The sequence below is a fragment of the Phycodurus eques genome, chromosome 13 (genome assembly GCF_024500275.1).
Source record: "Phycodurus eques isolate BA_2022a chromosome 13, UOR_Pequ_1.1, whole genome shotgun sequence".
Classification (NCBI taxonomy): domain Eukaryota; kingdom Metazoa; phylum Chordata; class Actinopteri; order Syngnathiformes; family Syngnathidae; genus Phycodurus; species Phycodurus eques.
In genome coordinates this window covers 4,825,692-4,846,975 of record NC_084537.1, presented here as the reverse complement: position 1 = coordinate 4,846,975, position 21,284 = coordinate 4,825,692, and the positions used below count along the sequence as shown (strand labels likewise).

Here is a 21,284-nt window from a genome sequence, read left to right as displayed (position 1 = left end):
ACCTACCTGCCCACTTGCCTACCTACCTATCTTTCTTTATCTGCCTACCTACGATCTAATCTACCTGCCTATTCCCAATACCAACCTACCCAACAACGTGCCTACCTACCCAATCTGCTTTCCTACTTAATTTACATTCCTACCTACCCACCGACCAGTCTAATCAACTTACCTATTTTACCTACCTACCCACCAACCAACCTACCTATTTTATCAATTTACATGCCTCGCTATCTAATCTACTTAGGTACCTACTTTACCTACCTATCTACGGTATCTAATCTACCTACCAACAGTTCTCCAGAAAGTATTTACAGCCCTTAATTTTTTCGACATACAGCCTTAAAAAGGAATACATATACATTACATTTAAATACATTTATTTTTACATCAACACAACATCACATACTGACTACACCACATAATGACTATTAAAAAAAAAACAAAAAAACATTTAATTTTAAATTCATTGTTGAATTGTTTTTTCAAAATAAAAAAGTAAGAAATTACTTGTACATTCTGTAAGTATTCACGGGCTTTGTCCTGAACCTTCAGCAGCAATTACAGACTCAAGGTTTTTTCACTATGATGCCTACAAGCTTGGCACATAAAGCCAACATCTGGTTTGGTAAACACACACACGGGCACACTCTCACTCTCTCACACACACGCTCCTTGTTGCCTTGAGCCTGGCTTCTTGACTTGTCCTTGCGGATGTCCCGCCGAGTCGATGCCTGGACCAAAGTGAAGGAAGATAATCCAGCAAGCCTTCTAACAGCTAATCCTTCCTCCACAACAATATTAGACCCCCACCCACTTCCTCGCAACAACAACCCCCCACCCAGCCACCACTCATCACAAGCACTGATGTTGCGTTTTGTTTTTCCTCTCGCCATCCGGGACCTGCGGGGATGGCGGACACAGGCATCAGGGGACCAAGAGGATCCAGACCATGCTGCTCAGCTCCCTCATCATGGTCAGTCATTACACCGTAAGCACATTGTATGAATGTACACATCATCCAAACATGAGGTTCTTCTCCCAGGGGGAGGTTCTAGTCCCGACAGATGTTGTACTCCTGAGAGAAGGTACTACTCGCAAAAGAATGGTCCAGTCCCAAATAAATGTTCTAGTTTCAAGAAAAGGTTTTGGTCCCGAGAGAAGGTTCTACTCCCTAGGGAATAATGTAGTCCCAAGAGAATGGTCTAGTCCCAAGAGAAGTTTCTAGTCCTGAGCGAAGGTTCTAGCCGCAAGAGAAGTCGTATGTGGCTGGGGCTTGTAGTCCTGAGAGAAGGTACATGTTCCAAGAAAATTGTCTATACCCAAGTGAAGGTTCTAGTCCCTTGTAAGGTTTTAGTCCCAAAATAATAGTCTAGTCCTAAGTATGGTTGGGCATCGAGAATCATGAACCGATTGTAACCGGGACTAATGTTCCGGTTCTCCCGAAACCGGTCAAAGTTTAAAATGTTGGTTCCCGGGTTCGAAGCCTAGTCCTCCAGCAACGAAGAAGTGGTGTAAACCAATAAAGAAGAACGCGCACGAAGACGTGCTTGTGCCCAACGGCGGCGAACAAACTAACTTTGTTAAAATGAATGACCAGTCGCCTCAGTGAAACACTTGGAATAAGATTATATTGTGCAATTGAGGCTTTCACGGTGTGTGCCATCTGACGCACACCGAGCCTCAGCCTACACCGCGCAGACCAAGTCAACTCGGTCAACTGGGTGAGTGAAACAATCAAATACGTTGAGACAGCTAACAAGGTAAACGGTTGTTTGCACTTTTGCACTGATGGTTTTTAGCATTTATGTTAGTCTTCAAACCAACGTAAGCGCCGATGACAAAAAAAAAAAAAATAATAACAACATAGGGCTAAAACTTCACCGTAGCAGCTTTACAACACAATGAATCACACTAACCTTGTGCCTCATCGGTGGGACTACACTATTCCCTAGGGAGTAGAACCTTCAGCGTTTTATAGCATTTGGTTCCATCCATTAAAAAAATAATAATAATCACCGGTGCCATGTGAAGTTACTTTTCGTTCCAAAATACTGAGTTATGGTACGTACCCTTCAAAATAAAAGGCTACAAGCTTAAAACAAGAAGTCAGGTTAAAACTTGCACATATAAACCATTTGACATGATGAAACAGAATACATGGGCAGCTGTATTCTAATCCTCCCTCCACAACAACTATTTTAACAATCCTATATTTAACTTTTTAGCTGAAACATTAATTAATATTGTCAATTGGGTTAGTTCCACACACATTGCCTTTTAGTTCACAGGTTTGATATTGATATTGGTTGTAAAGAACCTCGAGTCAAATGTTCATTTTCGTCTATGCTGCGGTTCATAATTTAGACACCATTTATTTCAACAATGCAAACTTTTTTGACTCAGGCCCCTAAAAGAATTGGAATCAAGAATATTTTGGAAACTGAATCAAACTAAGGAACTGGGACCGTAATCGCTAAAATTCAAACGATCCCCAACCCTAGTCCTAAATGATGGTTCTAGTCCCAAGTAAATAGTCTAGTCCTGAGTGAAGGTTCTAGTCCCAAGCGAATGATTTAATCCTCAAAGATGGTTTTAGTCCCGAGAGAGGGTTCTAGTACCAAGAAACCCTTTCAGTCCAGAGAGAAGGTTCTAGACCAGGGAAGAGGGTTTTATTCATGAGAGAAGGTACTAGTCCCAATAAAATGTTCTAGTTCAGAGAGAAGCTTCCTGTCCTGAAAGAAGGTATTAGTCCCAAGTGAAGATCTTAGTCGTGTGTGAAGGTTATATTCCAGAGAGAATATTGTAGTTCAGATGGAAGGTTCTAGTCCCAAGAGAGAGGTTTTAGTCCCGAGATAAGGTTCTAGTCCCAAGTGAAGTTTCTAGCCCCAAGAGAGGTTTGTAGTCACAAGAGAAAGTTCTAGTCCCAAGAAAAAAGGTTTTAGTCCTGGGAGAGGTTTCCAGCCGTGAAAGGAGGTTCTAGTCCCAAGGGAATGGCCTCCTCTCAAGTGAAAATTCTAGTCCTGAGTGAAGGTTGTGTTTCAGAGAGAAGGTTCCAGTCCAAATAGAAGATAGTTGTCATGCAAGAAGGTGATAGAATGGTTAAGTCCCAAGTGAAGATTGTAGTTCAGAGGGAAGTTTAAAGTGCCCAGAAAAAGGTTTTAGCCCCTAAAGTTTTAGTCCCAAGGTTCTAGTCGAGAGGGAAGATACTATTCCCGAAAGAAGGTATGATTACTAGTAGGTACAACTGCTTCTGGAGTCATTCCAAAAAATCAGGTTCTTGAAAAGAAAGCGTCAGAAGGTGAGAATGATGATGCATGTTCATTTGCATGACATAACTTCCTCGTTGCTCCTTGAAGGTGACGTCGGGTTTCAAGTCCAAGTCGATGTCGGCTGCTCTGCCGTCTCCCTTCCTGGACCCGCTCTTCTCCATCTCGCTCATGGAGGACAGCGAGCTGCGCCAGCTTGTGCTCGAGATCCTGCATAACATCATTGACAGACACGACAACCGCGCCAAACTCAGAGGCATCAGGTGCCGCTGACACTTGGATCCAGTCAATGCTAAAATGTTGGAAGCTAAATAATGCTAATTGCTAGATACTGGATGCTAAATAATGCAACATGCTAATTGCTAAATGCTTGATGCTAAGTAATATTACATTCTGACTACTGAATGCTAAATACTGCTACTTGCTAAAGGCTAGATGGTAAACAATTTGGGCTTTAACGATTCATTTTAAAGGGGACGTAAACCCACTTTTTTTATTTCATTGTATGTGCCCCTACTAATCAAAACACAGTATTATGGTTAATATTGTTTGTCGAATAGGAATTAAATTAATCATTCATCAATCTCCAATATTGTCAGGGGGCCGCCATTTTAGGCAATATCACCCTCTGCTGGCGACCAAAATTAACGTCACACCAATCCACGTGATCGGTTCGTACGTCACATGACCAAACCCGGAAAACTCCCTGCCTATGCCGTGGGTTGCTGACATGATAGTTTGAACCTGAACTTGCTACAATATTGTTCAAACTATCATGTCAGCCTCCAGCAACTTGCAGCATACACAGAGAGTCTGCTAAAAACAGGTTCACAGACAGAATTAGGGTTGGGCATCGAGAACCATTTGGAACCGGGACTAACGTTACGGTTCTCCCGGAATCGTTCAAATCAAAAAATGTCGTCTCCCAGTTTCGATGCCTACAGTCCCCCGACCACGAAGAAGTGATGAAAACCAACGGAGAAGCGGCGAAAACCAATGGAGAAGAATGCGCATGAAGACGTACTTGTGCCCAATGGCGGTGGGGGCGAACAAAAGTTTAGTGACCAGTCGTCTAGTGCAACACTTGGAATGAGATTATATTGTGCAAAGGAGGCTTTCACGATGTGTAGTGTCTGACGCGCGGAGGTTCAGTGACGTCAACTCTCAGTCAATTGGGTGAGTGAAACAATAAAATACGTCTAAGCCAACACTGAGACAGCTAACAAGGTAAACGGTTGGTTTCAGTTTTGCACTGTGGTTGTTTAGTGTTTATTTTAGTCTTCAAACCAACGTAAACGCTTAACATTGAGCTAAAATTTCACCGGAGCAGCGTTACATAATAATTAATTGGGACAAAATTCACAAACGCCTCACAGTATCACAAACACACTTGTGCCTCATCGGTTAAAATTGGGAAAGGAATCAGCGTTTAATAGCATTTGGTTTCATCCATTAAAAAAAAAAATCAATAACCAGTGAGTGTGTGAAGTTACTTTTCGTGTCAAAATGCTGAGTTTCGGTGTGTACCCTTCAAAATAAATGGCTACAAGCTTAAAACAGGAAGTCAAGTTAAAACTGGGACATATAAATGATTTGATGTGTTGAAACAGTGCCAAATAACTATTTTAACAATGCTAGATTTCACTTGTAGCTGAAACATTAATTAATGAACAGTAAGTCAATTGGGTTAGTTCCACACACATTGCCTTTTAGTTCATAGATTTGATATTGATACTGGTTATGAAGAACCCCAAGTCAAATGTTCATTTTAGTGTATGCTACGGGCTGCTAAGAAAATGGATGTTCATAATTTGCACACCCTTGATTTAAACCATGCAAATGTTTTTGACCCAGCCCCCTAAAAGAATCAAAATCGAGAATCGTTTGGAACCGGAATCGAAATGAGGAACTGAAATTGGAGCCGGAATCGCTCAAATTCAAACGACGCCCAACCCTAGTGTGCATGCTTCCGGGTTTGTTCACGTGATGCACGCAACCATCCCGGAAGCATGCACATGGACTCTGCAAACGTGTTGTTAGCAGGCTCCCTGTGTATGATGCAGATTGCTGACACCATAGTTTGAACAATATTTTAGCAAGTTCAGGTTCAAACCAATCATCGTGTCACCAGCGCACAGCATGCACAGCGAGTCTGTAAACCTGTTTTCCGGGTGTGGTCACGTGAAGTATGCAACGTTCGCGTGGGTACTTGTGACTTGTGATGATATTGGTTCATTTAGAACGATACGATCTGAAAACGATTCAGTTACTTTTTAGCCAAAAACTCAACCAGTGTGACTGTGAAATAAATACCTGGATACTAGACAGTGCAGGTGAAATTTCCTAGCTTCCTGTTGTTTGTTGTAAGCGAATCAGGTAAAAAAAATAATAATAATAATTTTGGTTATAATATAAAAGTAAACAAAAATAACTACCAAACTTTGAGTAGAGTGCTACTAACACCTCTTCAGATTGGATTAACAGTAGGTTTAGCTGCTACTTCTGTTGTTTTTCAAAATCGAAATAACACAAATAACGTGGCCAACACACTATGCTGTTGTAATGTTTTAGGCATTAATCTGCTGTAAAAAGTGTATTTATTTTTAATTTTTTTAAACCTTGCGCTGCTGCTGTAACGGGAACACTGCAAGATCTGCCTGAACGATCGGTGTTGTATAGAATCGAATGGTGTCTTAGTAGTTGCTGGGAGAAACAGCGAGTGACTTATTTAGAACATCTCAATCTTTGCAAAGGGCAAAGTTTCCACACACTGGATCTTCACGGTGGCTTGGTAATTTCTCGCTCAATGGCTTCTCATATCTCCACCATGCTGTTTTGTTTTTCTGCCGGCGTGAGGCGATGAAGTTACTGGCAGGCCTAATCGAATAACGTTTAACATCTTTATCATGAAAAGTGCCTAATAACACGTGTCCATATAAAGTCTGCCTTGCGTAAATCCAATATTGTATTTCTTTATACCGATACAATTGATTGTTTACCTTTGAAAAAGATTTTAGATCGATATGTCGTCTGCAAGGCCAACTTGAATCCTAGGAATGTAAATCGATACATAGATGTTGTGGATGAATATTTACACCACTATATAAAATGCTACATGCTGATTGCGAATGCTGAGTGCTAATGGTAATGATGAATGTGTGTGTGCCGAAGGATCATCCCCAATGTGGCGGCTCTGAAGATCAAAAGAGAGAAGATTTCCAAGCAGGATGTGGCCTTCATGAAGAAGGTTGGTCATTATGGTCTGTTCTCACAGTTCCTATGGAAACCAAAATTCTGTGAAGTCATTCATGAATCGTTGCCAACAATGTGATTAGAAGACATTGTTTTTAGATGTTGTCGTCATGGAAACAAGTGGTGGTGTTGTGTTTTGTGGCAGCACGGCCAGCAGCTGTACCGCCACATCTACCTGGGCTGCAAGGAGGACGACAACGTGCACAAGAACTTCGAGCTGCTCTTCACCACGCTCGCCGTCCTCACCATCGAGCTGGCCAACGAGGATGTCGTCGTCGAGCTCGTGCGCCTCGCCGTCGCGCTGCAGGTCCATGGCGTTGTTATTACCGATCGCAATTGATCATCGTGATGATGTCAGCATAAACGCGTGCTTCCCGGGTTTCAAGCCCCACTCCGGGGGGCTACTCCTGCTCTCCAGGTGGGGGGCTTGAGGCCGTGCTGCTGCACCCTGGGCCTGTGTCCTCCCCTTCCTCCCTCTCCCTGGGGCGCTCCGCCGTGGTCGTCGCCCCTGTCTCGCTCGGACTGTGTGGGGCCTATTGTAGGGTGTCAGCGCCTCCTGCCTTGGACAGGCCCTCCTTCTGTGTCCTGTTCTGTTCTGTTCGCTGGGTGTTCGTTGGTTGAGCATGTTTATTTGGAAGATCTATACCTTTTAAATCACCCAAGAGACAAAGATTAGGAGAAATTGGAATCCTACAGTTCAAAACTGAGAGTTTCTGTGTAGCTATTGACCAGAAGTGCAGTACAAGTGTATAATGGCAAAGAGTGTGAAAATAAGTGTCTGGGGTGTTTTCAGTACAATGAGTGCATATGTTTGATTTTGAATAGCCCATTTTATGCATCCTATGTTGTGTTAAGCTATGGCGTACTAGATTAGCTGTAAATTACTGTTTTTTGTCATTGAGGATGTATTTCTGCGGTTTTCCGCCCAGTATTCATTGTCAGTAGACACTGAGAGGTATTTTTCCTATTTTGCGATTGGTAAGTGGATTGAATTCGTACTTGAGATTAATTTGTATACTTCTGAAAGGAGTTTTTTTGTTTTGTGGGAGTAGTTTCAGTATTTTCTGAACACAAAATGGTGTTAGTGATTTTAAGACAGGGTTAGGGTTTCAAATCACGGTTAGGGTTTAAAAAAAAAAAAAAGGCAAAGGTGTTTAACTAGAAATTAGGGTTTCAAACCAGAGTTGAGGTTTAAAAGTGGAATTTCAAGCCAGGGTTAGGCTTTCAAATTTGGGTTTTTATTTGTATAGCCCTTAATCACAAAATAGTCTAAAAGGGCTTCACATACCCACATTTTGCAATGACCGACAACATCCCCTAATCTAAACCCACCAGTCACATAGTATGGTGCTGTACAATGTTAATTAAGATGGCATATGGGTCCATTTAAAGAGATGAAGCACCACAGGTAGATGCCTTCTCTAAAGTGGTTCTGCCTCAGGACCTGGCCCGGTCGGTTGGAGCAGAATCCATACAGCAACAGCCCAGCAGTAGTTTTAATTTAGCGTTTGAGTTCCAAAGTAGCATTTCGAGCTACTGTTAGTGTTTGAGGTTAAGGTGAGGTCTCAAACGGTGGTTTCAGTGTAAGGGTAGGGTTTGAAGTGTTGTGTACTGCGTGTGTGTGTGTGTGTGTGTGTGTGTGTGTGTGTGTGTGTGTGTGTGTGTAGGACATGGCTCTGTCCACGGAGGAGAATTTGTCCATGTGGCTGCGCTGTGGCCTGTTGGCCTTGGTGGCGGCGTACCTTAACTTCCTCAGCCAGATGATCGCCAACACCACCTTCTGCCAGCACGTCAGCAAGGTCACCGCACCAACGCCCTCACCTACCCCTACACCACCTGTACCTATACTGCCCCACCGACACCACTTTCACCTACAACCTACAAGACCTATTCTTATGTTGACACCTGAGTAGTGACTCAGAGCAATTTTTTATTTTAATGATGAGTGCCCTGTATAACCCACTATATATAAAAAAATGTGTATCTAGTAATTCGGGAGTAGGGAATGAGTGAATCCCGAATTACTACAAAGAGATGTTTAGGAAATATCTAGGTACACTATAAAAAAGTAGTTATTAGGGAGTAGCGAATGAGTAAATAATTCCTAACTATGTCTTGACAACTGTCAGGTGATCGAGCTCAGGAACATGGATGCTCCCTACCTACTCCCGGAGCACGTCTTCAGGGACAAGTGCTCGTATGTCAACCTTCTTCATCATCACATCCTTCTTCTCCTCCATCGTGACAACGTCGTCCTCCATGTCGCAGGCTTCCCGACTCCTTGGACAAGGACGATGCGGCGCTGTTCTTCCAGAGCGCCGACATGGCCGACAGTCTGGCGGGACCGGGATACAACGCGGACAGACTCAACGTTCCGTACGTCCCGCAGGTCACAGGTAACACACAGATCAATTTGACTTTGACTTGTCTTTTAAGGCCTTTGTCACTTTTGCCCATCATTTGCTTCCTTTGTCCTTCTCATTCTCTCTTTTAATTTTTCTCATCACTGGCTTCCTTTTCCCTTCTTTCACTTTTGACTCACTTTTTTCTTCTTTTCCTTCTTACTGTTGCTCACTTTCCTTTTCTCTGTTCCTTTTCTTTCACGTCGCTGGCTTCCATATTTCCTCTAACCCATCACTTGCTCCCTTTTTCCCATCTCACTTGTTTTCTTCTTTTTCTTCCCATCACTTTTTACATCTTCTGGTCACTCTTCCTTTCTTTTCTTTCCCATCACTTTTCTCTTTACCTCCATCGCTGGCTTCCTTTTTACTCCCTTTCCCATAACACTTATCTTCCTCCTCTGTCCTATTACTCACTTCCCCTTTCCTTCTTTTTTCTTCTTCTGATCACTCTCTTCCTTTTTTCCATCACTGACTTCTCTTCCTTCTCCTGTCAGTCCCTCGCTTCATTGTTTTTTTTCCTTTTCCTTCACTCTTCCTTTTTCAGTCTTCATCTTACACTTCCATTTCCTTCTGTTTTCCAACTTTTTCCTCATCACTCATTTGATTTTCCTCCTTTTCTTTCTACTCCTTCCTATCACTGACTTCCTTGTTTCCATCTTCACATTCTTCTGTTTTCCTTCTCCTTTTCTTTTCCTGCTTTTTCTCATCTTTCACTTTGTCTTCCACTTTCCCATCACTCTTTCCTTTTCCCTCATTCTCTTTTCGGTCTTCTGATCACAAGCTTCCTTCTTTCCCATCACTCATGTATTTTCCTTCTTCTTCCTATCACTTGTTTCCTTGTTTCTGCTCTTTTCTTTTGCCTTCACCCCCTTTGTCTCTTCTTCACGCTTCCATTTTCTTTCTCCTATTCTTAAACTACTTTTTTCTCAACTCACTTTTTCCTTCTTCTCCTCACCCTTTTCCTTCTGATCCCTTGCTTCCTTTTTCTTTCATTCGCATCACTCCTTTTTTCTTCGTGTTTCCTTCTACAGTCACTCTCTTTCTTTTTCACTTCCCTTTTCCCCTCTTCCTCTCTTTTCTTTTTTCTTCTTGTTTCCTTCCCATACAGTGATATTTTAAAATGTCCTTCCTGACATCATTCTCCCATTCTTCGGTTGCTTGTCGAAGTTCTAACGAAGAACCTGATTCGTTACTTCTCTTAATGACCCCATATACACGTCCGCATTGTTAGCTCAAATTTGTGAATGAACTCTCCGTCATCTCGGTGAACTTCTAGAAGCTTCTGGATGACAAAGTGTCATGTGACTTTGGTGTTTTCCTCTTCTTGTCAGTGCTTTACACAGTGGGAAAAATCCTGAACAGGTGCAAACAGACGTCCAGAGGTAACCATAGCAACTGTAGTAACCGTAGCAACAGACCACCTACACGACCTTTAGACCAAGGGTTCTCAAACTTTTGGGATCCAGGGAGAAATTTTACCAACAACCCCCTCATAATCCAAATATCAATTAAACATAGTGACAATTTATACTTCGAAATGCGATAGATATTAATGTGGAAAACAGTCCTATTTTAACAAGGTGAATTAAAAAAAGTAATTAAGCTAATATTACGACTTTTATTCGAGAAAAATTCCTTTCTTTGTTAAAAAATAGCACTATTTTCTCAAAAACATATACACGAAAAAAAAAAAGACTTCATTTGGGGATGTCAGATTTATGCGATGATGTGCAACTATAACAGAACGGCGTGGGGAAAGACCAATAGTATCAATTTGTGAATAAATATAAAATTGCCCATATTTGGACATGCAGGGCTTCAGCCCGACAGCGATATGTAGATAAGGACTTTTAAAATTCCATCCATCCATCCATTTTTTACCGCTTATCCGAGGTCGGGTCGCGGGGGGCAGTAGCTTTAGCAGGGACTCCCTGGGTCGTCTCCTCCTGGTGGGACGTGTCAGGAACACCTCACCCAGGAGGCGTCCGGGAGGCATCCTAAACAGATGCCCTAGCCACCTCATCTGGCTCCTCTCGATGTGGAGGAGCAGCGGCTCTCCTCTGAGATCCTCCCGGATGACCGAGCTTCTCACCCAATCTCTCAGGGAGAGCCTAGACACCGTGCGGCCGCTTGTATCCGGGATCTTGTTCTTTCGGTCACGACCCACAGCTCGTGACCATAGGTGAGAGTAGGAACGTAGATCGACCGGTAAATCGAGAGCTTCGCCTTTCGGCTTCGCTCCTTCTTTACCACAACGGACCGATACAAAGTCATGCAGCCACTGCAGACGCTGCACCGATCCGCCTGTCGATCTCTCATTCCATTCTTCCCTCAGCCGAGAACAAGACCCCAAGATACTTGAGCTCCTCCACTTGGGGCAAGATCGCATCCCCGACCCGGAGAGGGCATGCCACCCTTTTCCGACTGAGGACCATGGTCTCAGATTTGGAGGTGCTGATTCTCATCCCAGCCACTTCGCACTCTGCTGCGAACCGCTCCAGTGAGAATTCACCGCTTGATGAAGCGAACAGAACCACATCATCTGCAATAAGCAGAGATGCACATCTGAGGCCACCAAACCGGACCCCCTGTACGTCTCGGCTGCGCCTAGAAATTCTGTCCATAAAAGTCATGAACAGAATCGGTGACAAAGGGCAGCCTTGGCGGAGTCCAACCCTCACCGGAAACGAGTCCAACTTACTGCCGGATATGCGAATATGGTGTTTGGTGCATAGGCACAAACAACAGTCAGGACCCGTCCCCCCCACCCGAAGGCGGAGGGAGGCTACCCTCTCGTCCACCGGGGTGAACCCCGACGTACAGGCGCCGAGTCGGTGGGCAATAAGTATACCCACACCTGCTGGGCACCTCTCACCGTTGGCAACTCCAGAGTGGAAGAGAGTCCAAGTACCAGTCCTCAAGAGGACTGGTACCAGAGCCCAAGCTGTGTGTGGAGGCGAGCCCGACTATTTCTAGTCGGAACCTTTCGACCTTACACAGCAGCTCTGGCTCCTTCCCTGCCAGAGAGGTGACATTCCACGTACCAAGAGCCACCTTCTGTAGCCGGGGATTGGATCGCCAAGGTCCCTGCCTTCGGCCACCGCCCAGCTCACACTGCACCCGACCCCTATGGCCCCTCCCACAGGTGGTGAGCCCATGGAAAGGGGGACCCACGTTGCCCTTTCGGGCTGTGCCCGGCCGGGCCCCATGGGTGCAGGCCCGGCCACCAAGCGCTCGCCTTCGAGCCCCACCTGCAGGCCTGGCTCCAGAGGGGGGCCCGATCACCCGCGTCCGGGCAAGGGAAAACGTCTTCCTGAATTGTGTGTCATCATAGGGGTTTTTGGAGCTGTGCTTTGTCTGGTCCCTCACCTCGGACCTGTTTGCCATGGGTGACCCTGCCAGGGGCATAAAGCCCCAGACAATTTAGCTCCTAGGCTCATTGGGACAGACAAACCCCTCCACCATGATAAGGTGACAGCTCAAGGATTAAAATTATACCACATAACTTATTGCAATATTATTGACTAAACTATGACTTGCAGATGCCCGGGGATCCGAGTTTGAGAACCACTACTTTGACTTGTTGTTTAGTGACTTCCTGTTTGCAACGCTAATGCCGCAACAGTTTGTGCCCGCAGCTCCTGTGGACTCACGATGAGTATTCGACTTCCTGTTTCTTTCACGCTGTGGTCCGAGGAACTCGTTTAGCTTGTGTTTGTCTTAGTGTCGTGGCTAAAATGTTAGTAGAGAGCACTGCAGTATTGAGAATACTACGGTTAGCGTGTTAGCAACTAGCGCCCACAGGAAAGTGCTTGAGGAGGTCTTCTCTGAATTTTATTGTTTATTGTTTAGACAAATAGTTTCTGTTGTCATGCTGTTTGTCGTGCAACCGAGGGCTTGGCTGCAATTACTGAAACTAAAACTTACAATTTTTTTTTTTTTTTCAAGGAAATCTGATTTTATAAATAAATAAATAAATGAAATAAAAATTACAATTCCCACGTCATAGAGCGTCAGTTGAATTACAAGTAATTGATGCTCATTTTAAAAAGGTTTAAAATTGCCTATACAAGATGGCAACAAACCACGACTTATCTCCCAAGTTAAACTCCTCAACTCACTTCAAAATAGTTTTTCAGCAACAAAACAATGGTAAAGCACAGTGATTGTATAAGTGAAGCGCTTCAATTCAATTTCACACCAAGATGACACGATAGTAATACGGTGGACTGCCGAAAATTCGAGAATTGACGCTCATTATAATTGCCCTTGGATCAAATTCTTTTCTAGAAAAAAAAAGCGTATGAATACTGGATCAGTAAAAAAAAATGCAAATAAGAGGGGGATCGGGTAAAAAAAATACCGCGAACTATGGATTTCCGCAAATAATGGGATAAGTTCCCCCCCAAAATGTGTGACAAGGTGTGTTTGTGAATGCCGAAACGCAAATATGCGGTGGTCCACTGTATTGCGTTGACCTGATCACAAAAACAGCAAATAGGTGAGTTTCTCAGTGAATAGAGGAGAGGTTGGGGGAAAAAAAAAAAATATATATATATATATAAAACATAATATAATATAAATCCAGGGTAAATTATTGAATGCTGGCCTTCCACTGGGCTCCACTCACGCCACATTTGACTGAAATCTTAGCACAGCCGAGATTTTAGCCGTGACTGCTAGCGGTTCCAACAACACGCTAACCGTATGGCGTCCCGCAGATGAAGAGCGCCTGACCAGGAGGAAGAGTTTCGTGGACACCATCTCGCTGCAGGTGGACATCTTGGCCAACAGCCTGCCAGACAAGGTCAGTACACCGTTTGCGTTCTAACAGCTAGCCTCAAGTTTGCACGGTGAGCACTTTTTACCACCAGGGCGTGATTGTGAGGAAGTGTCGGGAATATATTAGCCAGTCATTTAGTTGACGCATTTATTTATACTCTGTATTAGGACAGTGGTGCCATGACTCTCAAACGAAACATAACACAGGGAGAATTGGCTTGAAGTCAGCTGGCTTAATAGTAACGCATAGGAAACGCCAAAGACGAGCTAATGAATAGCATCAATGTGGCGGTGTTACAACACTATAAGCAATGGATATTTGAACACAAACGTGAAGGTAACACTGTATTGACAAACAATAACCATTATTCACAGTCAAATATTATTTTTCCTCTGTGAAGAACGACTAATATTACTGTGCCTTACTAAGCGGCAGAAGACTATCTCCATGTACAGTAGATCGGTACGATAGTAGAAGGAGCAGCACAATGTCCGTTGCATTAAAGCAAAAAGTGTGACGAAAATGGTTTAATTCTTTACGTTCTATTTAATGATGTCATTAATTAATGACATTTCCATTCATTTGCATGGGCAAAGATGATTTGAGATACGAGTGTTTTGAGGTACAAGCATGGTCACGAAACAAATTCAGCTCGTATCGCAAGGCACCACTGTATATATATATTTACAGGTATATTAAGTAAGCCAGTTATTGTTTTTTGTTTTGTATTTTTTGTTGTTATTTGTAATGATTGTTTAATTATTTTGTTCTAGGTTCAGTTTTTATTTATGGACAGCACTTCGTTTCAGCCATGGCTGTTTTTTTTTTTTTAGTTTATAGTTGATTCAATTGTGTTGTGTACTGTTAACTTCATGATTGTACAATGGAACTATGTGTTTCTGTGTGTGTGTGTGTGTGTAGTCACTGTTGGCTGAGGAGATCACCTTTGAGACCCTGAAGAAAGCAATTGGTAACACGCTAACACCTTTTTGACCCACAAATAAATGGGCTTTACACGATCAGGATTTTTGGGGCCGATCAGCGAGTTTAAAAAAAACGATCACCGATCCGATCTTTGTTCCTCTATTTATGCCAGTGAGGCATAGTGACAGACACAACAAATTCATGGTCTTCTTTTAGATGGCGGGAAGTAAATACAGTAATGAATGTATGCACTTTTTGTGACATTTTTGTTTGTTGGTGTGCTGTGAGATTTCTCAATTGGCTCCATAAAGGTTGGGAATCACTGCTCTAGTCAGATTGTGTATTCTAATCAGTCAGGTCAAACCAACATTACATGACAGAAATAGTGGTTGTTAACTTAATGTAATTAAATTACTTTATTTTTCATTAAATGACTTCACCCACACCGAAACTTTAGAGCATGATTCGATAGAACGCCGGCATGTTTACGTCCAACCGTTCGTGCCACCGCTAACTCGCAAGGCTACATAACATTTTATTGCCTGCTTGCGAGCCGTATCTTATTAAAAGTACGTGAACATACCTCAAGCAAGCCTTAAACGAACGCCCTCTCCTGTTCTGAGCACCGGTGACCACCAACACACGTTTTTCCCCATTTGGTCCTTATAATACAAAGTCGACGCGCTCCACTCGTGTTGTCGCCGCCACGGTAACGAGTGTATCCGGTCGCATTTGAGTTGACAAGATAAAGCCCGATGATTGTAAAAAACGGGATGCGCTGGTGTCGGAATACAAGATTTGATTGCAGTAGTCTGACAGTGCAATCGTGAAAGAGCACATTTTTCCTGGAGTCTGATCTGGGCATTACGTGTTGCCTGTCTCCGACGTGTTGTCTGTCCCACACCGCCGACGTGGTTTTTTTTTTTCTTCTTTTTTCTTTTAATAGCTTCATTGGCCGTCAGATATTTACAGTACTACGTCAAAAGACATGTGACAAGGCTAAAAATAAACTAGCTTTTAGATTCAAATACATTATGCACGCAGCAATGGGGAGTTAATGTCTTTTGCGGAGCCGATCAATGACGTCAGCATAAAATGGTAAATATCGGCCGATACCGATCAGCCCGATCAAATCGTGTAAAGTCTACAAATAAACATTCTTTTAACTCATGATCAGTGTGTATAATGTGTGTATCTGCCGGTCAGACACGAGCGTTCTGGAGGATCAAGAGCGTGAGCGTCGTCGCCAGGTGATGGAGAAATTCCAGAAAGCTCCATTCGAGGAGATCGCGGCACACTGCGAGTCCAAGGTACTCCAATGGAGAGGTGCAACAATTAACTGACTAACCTAATCCAACAATCTAATTAACTGACTAATTTAACAACTAATCCATCCATCCATTCATTTTCTACACCGCCTATCCTCACTAGGGTCACGGGTATGCTGGAGCCTATCCCAGCTCAGTGCGGGCGAGAGGCGGGGTACACCCTGAACTGGTCAACAGCCAATCGCAGGGCACATATAAACATCCATTCACACCTAAAAGCAATTTATAGTCTTCAGTTAACCTAGCATGCATGTTTTTGGGATGTGGGAGGAAACCGGAGTACCCGGAGGAAACCCACGCACGCACGGGGAGAACATGCAAACTCCACACAGGCGAAGCCGTATTTGAACCCAGGTCCTCAGAACTGTGAGGCGGATGTGCTAACCAGTCGACACCGTGCCGACCCCGCAGCTAATCGATTATCAAATGAATTGACTAACTATTTTAATAACCAATTAATAATCATTTAGAGATATTGTTTAACTTGAAATTGTCCAAATCTTCTGATTCCAGCCTCTCAACATCTCTGATTTCTGTTGTCCTCCATGAAAGCAGAGTGATTATTTTTGTGTTGTATCAAAATAAACCATTTTCAAACATTTGCTTTTACTTTGGATACCAATGATCAACATTTTCTGCCCAGGTTATAGAACAAAACAGTCACTGAATCATCATCAATTTGTTTGTGTATTTTTTGCACTCAATTTGAAATGTCCTGTTTTTTTAATAAAGGGATGGAATTATTATTTTTTTAATTCGATTCATGAATTGAAAAAAATATCGACAGAATAATCACTTATTAAAATAATCTAGTCTGCAGCCCTACTGACGTAAACGGGGAAAATGTGGCAACGGATTTAATTGGGACCTCTATGCTCAACTCTGAGTGTGTGTGTGTGTGTGTGTGTGTGTGTGTGTGCGTGCGTGTGTGCGCGTGCAGGCCAATATGCTTCACGAACGTTTGGCGCACATCTTTGAACTCACCATCAGGTGAGTACCAACTGAAAGCATCACCTGATGCTAGCGTCACAACGAGCTAATCACATGACATCTCGCCTCCCCAGACCCCCCCCAAGTCCATCTGGTGTGGTCTCTGTGTCGTCAGGCCACGCCCAGCACCAGTCGGTGCCCATCTACGAGATGAAGTTTCCCGACCTGTGCGTCTACTGAACATGGGCGCAAACAATCCCATCATATCAGCAATCACGTCATCATCATGACATCACGTCACCGCCTTGGGCTGTAACTTTGACTCCGCCGCAAACATGGTAGACCATAGATTTAAAAGCATAGCCCTAAAAACTTGAATACACTTCCGTGTCAGCCAATCACCAGCTTGATGCTCACGTGCATGCTCTGGTACGACGTGTTCAGTGGCAGCTAGGAAAACACAGCACTTTTGTTGGTTTAGAATCACGTGACACAATCAGAGGTAAATGACGCGGTACAAAAATGAGTTGAGGATGTTTATCAGGTTGAGCCTGTTGATGCGATGTCGAGTTTTTGATGGTCTTGAAAGTACATCGACTTGTAGGGCCAGCTCAGTGAAGGACTTTTAAGAAGAACCTCAACTCACTTAGGTTTAAAAGTGAACTGAACCCAAGACATTTCTGTTATATTTTAAATGTGCATATCTTCTTCATCAGCTGCTGTTAACTTAAATCTATAAAGTATTCTAAAAAAATACGTGGTAGCAGGTAATTCTCTACTCTCACTTTGACGTTACTTCCGGTCTGCAGCTGATATTGATTTCGCCAAACATGGTGAACCCCCCACCCGCCCCACGTTGATTACTTATTCTGTTGAATTCTTCTTCCCTGAATGCTATATTCATCCATCTTCTAGTTTTTACTAGCAAACTTTTTTTGGGTTTAGTTCCCCTTTTAACGAAAAGAAGGGAGAGATTTCCTGAGCTTCGAAGAACGGTAAATAACTTCACAGAATTGTGAAATAACTTTGAAGAACTTTCAATTTGTCGAAGAACCTCTAAAGAATCTAACGCCCTAAACGTTAAATAGGTTTAGATTTGATTGAACTTCAAAGAATTTGAAAGACATTTGAGAAACAAAGAACTTGAAACAACTTTGAAGAGATTCAGTGGCTTTTTGATAAAATAAGGTCAAGAATCCGAAAAGATTTAGGACTTTAAACTGGCTTCAAGAACTTCCAACTTTGAAGCACTTGGACTTGTAGGTTGTCTCAACAACAATATTACTCTTTGAAGAAATGTTATGGATTAACTTCAAATAAATTTAAGAAATTTATTCAACTTTAAGGTTATTTGAACTTTCATGACCCTCAATGAATCTTAAATCACCTCAGAGAAGACGTCTGAACAACTTTTAAGAAGCTTGATACATTTTGATGAACTTGAAAGACGTTTAACTTCAAAGTACCTAAAATAACTTTAAGAATAGCTTGAAAGAACCTTGTTCAACAGAAGGTGAATCCGAGAAGCTCCTTGTTGTGATTATACGGACGTTGGATGTCAGTCATTTCCATCGTCTGCCAGCAGGTGAACAGGAAGTTGATTGTTCAGCACTTCAGATGGAGGATATCGGAATATAAGCTGGTCTCTAAATGAATGTTCAGTCGCTTTAACGTGACGACCGCGCTCCACATGCATGATGCACACAAATAGATTTATCAAGGGCAGTAGTAAATGTACCAACATGGTTTTCCAAACTGTCTTAGTTTGTGAATTTGTCATTTTAGCACTAGATCATCTATTTTTCTATCATCGCCTGCTATATCCATCTTGATCTTATTGCAGAGGACAGGAAGTCTGTTCTCACGTGTTGACTTTCATAGGTTAACGTTATGTCGCTTCAATGTGGACTAAAAGTCCGTCATGAATGCATCACTTGGTATTTCCTGATAAATGTGCGGTATTTAGTCCGGTAACAGCAAGTCTATGTGCACAGATCTAGATACTTTGCCATTTCGTGTAACGACTGCCTTGTGAGTTGATTGAGGTGTGGCGTTCAGGAAGCAGTCAAATACGGGACGTGCGGTCAGGGGAGGTATCGTACAAATTATTCAATAAAATTATTTTCAATCTTAGTCCTCTGCTCTGTTCTTTTATATCGATATTTTTAATCCAACAATGTCCATTATTTCGTATACTGTGACAACCGCGGCAAAACAACAAAATGCACACTGAACACGGACTGGTGGCAGGCGCACAACATCCGTTGGCATCGGTCGCCATCTTAATGACAAGAAGAAAAGCTTCTGCGTCATCCTGAAAAAATATGAGCCGAGCTCATGCCAACGCAGCTTTTGAGTGACTTCTACCGCAAGTCGTGTTGGCCGTCGTGCACATGAAGTTGCTGGTGAGCACCGGTGGCTGAGGCCTGCAGGGGGGCAGCATTGCGGTAACACAAGCTGTGAGCCTGGCAGCAGCTGCGCCACAAAAAGAAGAGAAATAAAAGGAGGAGAGGAAGAATAAAAGATGGGAAAGGAGGAGAATCGGGTAGGGACAGTGAAGAGAACAAGGAAAAGAAAATGGAGGGAAAAGAGATTTTTTTATGTATTTTTGAAGAAAAAGGAGAACTGAAGAGATGAGGTGAGGAAAAGGGGAATACAAAGGAGGCAAAATAGGAAGGGATGAAAAAGGAAGGTGAGGAAGAGGCAGCAGAGATGTTTTGAAAAAGGGGGGAAAAGAAAAATGGAGAAGGGATGTGAAAAGGAGGAGATGAAAGGAGAACAAAAAGGACAAGTCATAGGAAGGCAAAAGGGAAGAAAGTAGGGAGCACGAAGAGATTTTTTGGGACAAGAGGAAGACAAAGGCTAGAGAAAATGGGAGAAGGAAAACGAAAAGGGGTGGAAGAGAAGAAAAATGAGCAATAGAAAGGGAAAAGGAAATTTGTATTTTTTTTAAATCTGAAAGCAAGAAAAAACAGGAGAGAAAAAAATTTGGGGGGTTGTCAAAGGAGGAAGGAAAAGGAAAGGAGAAAATAAGGGAAAAGGAAAAAAGTACATTGAAATGGAGGTGAAAAAGAAGACTGAATGAATGCTAAAATGCTGATGCCTTGGTGGGGGTTTGTCGGAGGCGCACTCTCACAGGTCCATGGGGTCAACGGCGCCCCCCGCTGGCCGAAACGTGCACGAGCTTCCGTAATCCTCCAGCTGCTGAAGACAAAGTCCGGACACACAGCGAGATCCCACGCAAACTTCACTACGGACGGAAAGTTGTGGGAGACGGCGTGAAGCCACGTCAGCTTCACGCCCAGGCAGTCGGAAAGCAATACATCACCACTCACATAATCACGTGCACTACCATACGCGGCCTCTGGGAGAATGGCGCTTTGATTTGGACCTGACAAACGTGTGTTTGTTTGTGTGTCTTAGCATGAACGCGTATGTAGCGTGTGCGTTTCTTGGTGTGTGCGTGAGTGCGTATGTGTGCCTGTATTAGCATGTGTATATATGTGTTCGAGAGACTCACCGCGTACGAGCGACGGCAATGTGAACATCAGCAACAGCAACATGTTCCTGTGCACGCACAAACATGAACTATGACAAACATCAAAACACGAATATACTCTAGATATATCATACTCTAAACCAGGGGTGTCAAACTCATTTTTGTCGCGGGCCACATTGTAGTTACGGTTTCCCTCAGAGGGCCGTTATGACTGTGAAACCATAAAAATCGCCTCGTCGTATTTACGCACGAAATGTTTAGTTCTGATTTCTACTAGTTTTGAAATCAGAAATCAAAGGTAATGGGGGTTTTCAACTATTATTCATGTTTGGTAACACAAAAATGCTTACAATATCGCAACATTATCATTTATGATATATGACAATTTGAAATGTTAACAAGAATCATGGAAGTTGACACACATGACCTTGCCTTTGCGGGCCACTTTAAATCATGTGGTGGGCCTGTGACACCTGTGCTCTAGACTATACATCCATACATAAGAACCGTATATACTGTACAGTGTCTATTTACCAGAGGTGGGTAGTAATTTACATCTACGTTACATTTACTCAAGTGACATTTCCGATCAACTGTACGTTAAATGCACTGTACTTTTTACCTTTACGAGTATTTATGTGGCGAAGGATCGATGCTTTCACTCTGTTCCAATGATCGACATGCCGTTCGCGACTTTTATTTATTCGTTCTTGCATGTGCGCGTCTACTTTTGGACTCCATCTTCGACTTCCGCACAGGGCGCCCGGGGTCACTTATGTCATTTAACTCCAATTCACCAATCGGACGACACAGGGTAGTCACATGACCGCGCACGTAGCCTTCGCCAGCCAATCAAAATGACTCATTTTGTGGGAAAAAAAAAAACAGCTGCTCGAC

The 21,284-nt window shown here is 43.1% G+C and overlaps 1 protein-coding gene across 13 annotated transcripts in view; it reads left to right on the top strand.

Annotated features, from left to right (window-relative positions):
• The window catches only part of efr3a (EFR3 homolog A (S. cerevisiae)), an 87,195-nt gene extending 68,174 nt beyond the window's left edge, over positions 1 to 19,021 (top strand). For 6 of the 13 annotated variants that reach the window (XM_061695291.1, XM_061695289.1, XM_061695287.1 and 3 more), the window contains 13 exons: positions 925 to 991; positions 3,360 to 3,532; positions 6,441 to 6,516; positions 6,667 to 6,828; positions 8,189 to 8,320; positions 8,651 to 8,718; positions 8,790 to 8,917; positions 10,255 to 10,305; positions 13,645 to 13,730; positions 14,628 to 14,676; positions 15,837 to 15,940; positions 16,899 to 16,948; positions 17,023 to 19,021. In XM_061695291.1, the coding sequence (XP_061551275.1) occupies positions 925 to 991; positions 3,360 to 3,532; positions 6,441 to 6,516; positions 6,667 to 6,828; positions 8,189 to 8,320; positions 8,651 to 8,718; positions 8,790 to 8,917; positions 10,255 to 10,305; positions 13,645 to 13,730; positions 14,628 to 14,676; positions 15,837 to 15,940; positions 16,899 to 16,948; positions 17,023 to 17,128 (1,252 nt within the window). In that variant the 3' untranslated portion in view covers positions 17,129 to 19,021. Of the gene's footprint in view, positions 1 to 924; positions 992 to 3,359; positions 3,533 to 6,440; positions 6,517 to 6,666; positions 6,829 to 8,188; positions 8,321 to 8,650; positions 8,719 to 8,789; positions 8,918 to 10,254; positions 10,306 to 12,548; positions 13,731 to 14,627; positions 14,677 to 15,836; positions 15,941 to 16,898; positions 16,949 to 17,022 lie in introns of those variants that run through there. The other 7 variants (XM_061695295.1, XM_061695290.1, XM_061695296.1 and 4 more) reach the window with 5 other exon arrangements.
• Positions 19,022 to 21,284: the final 2,263 nt, after the last annotated feature.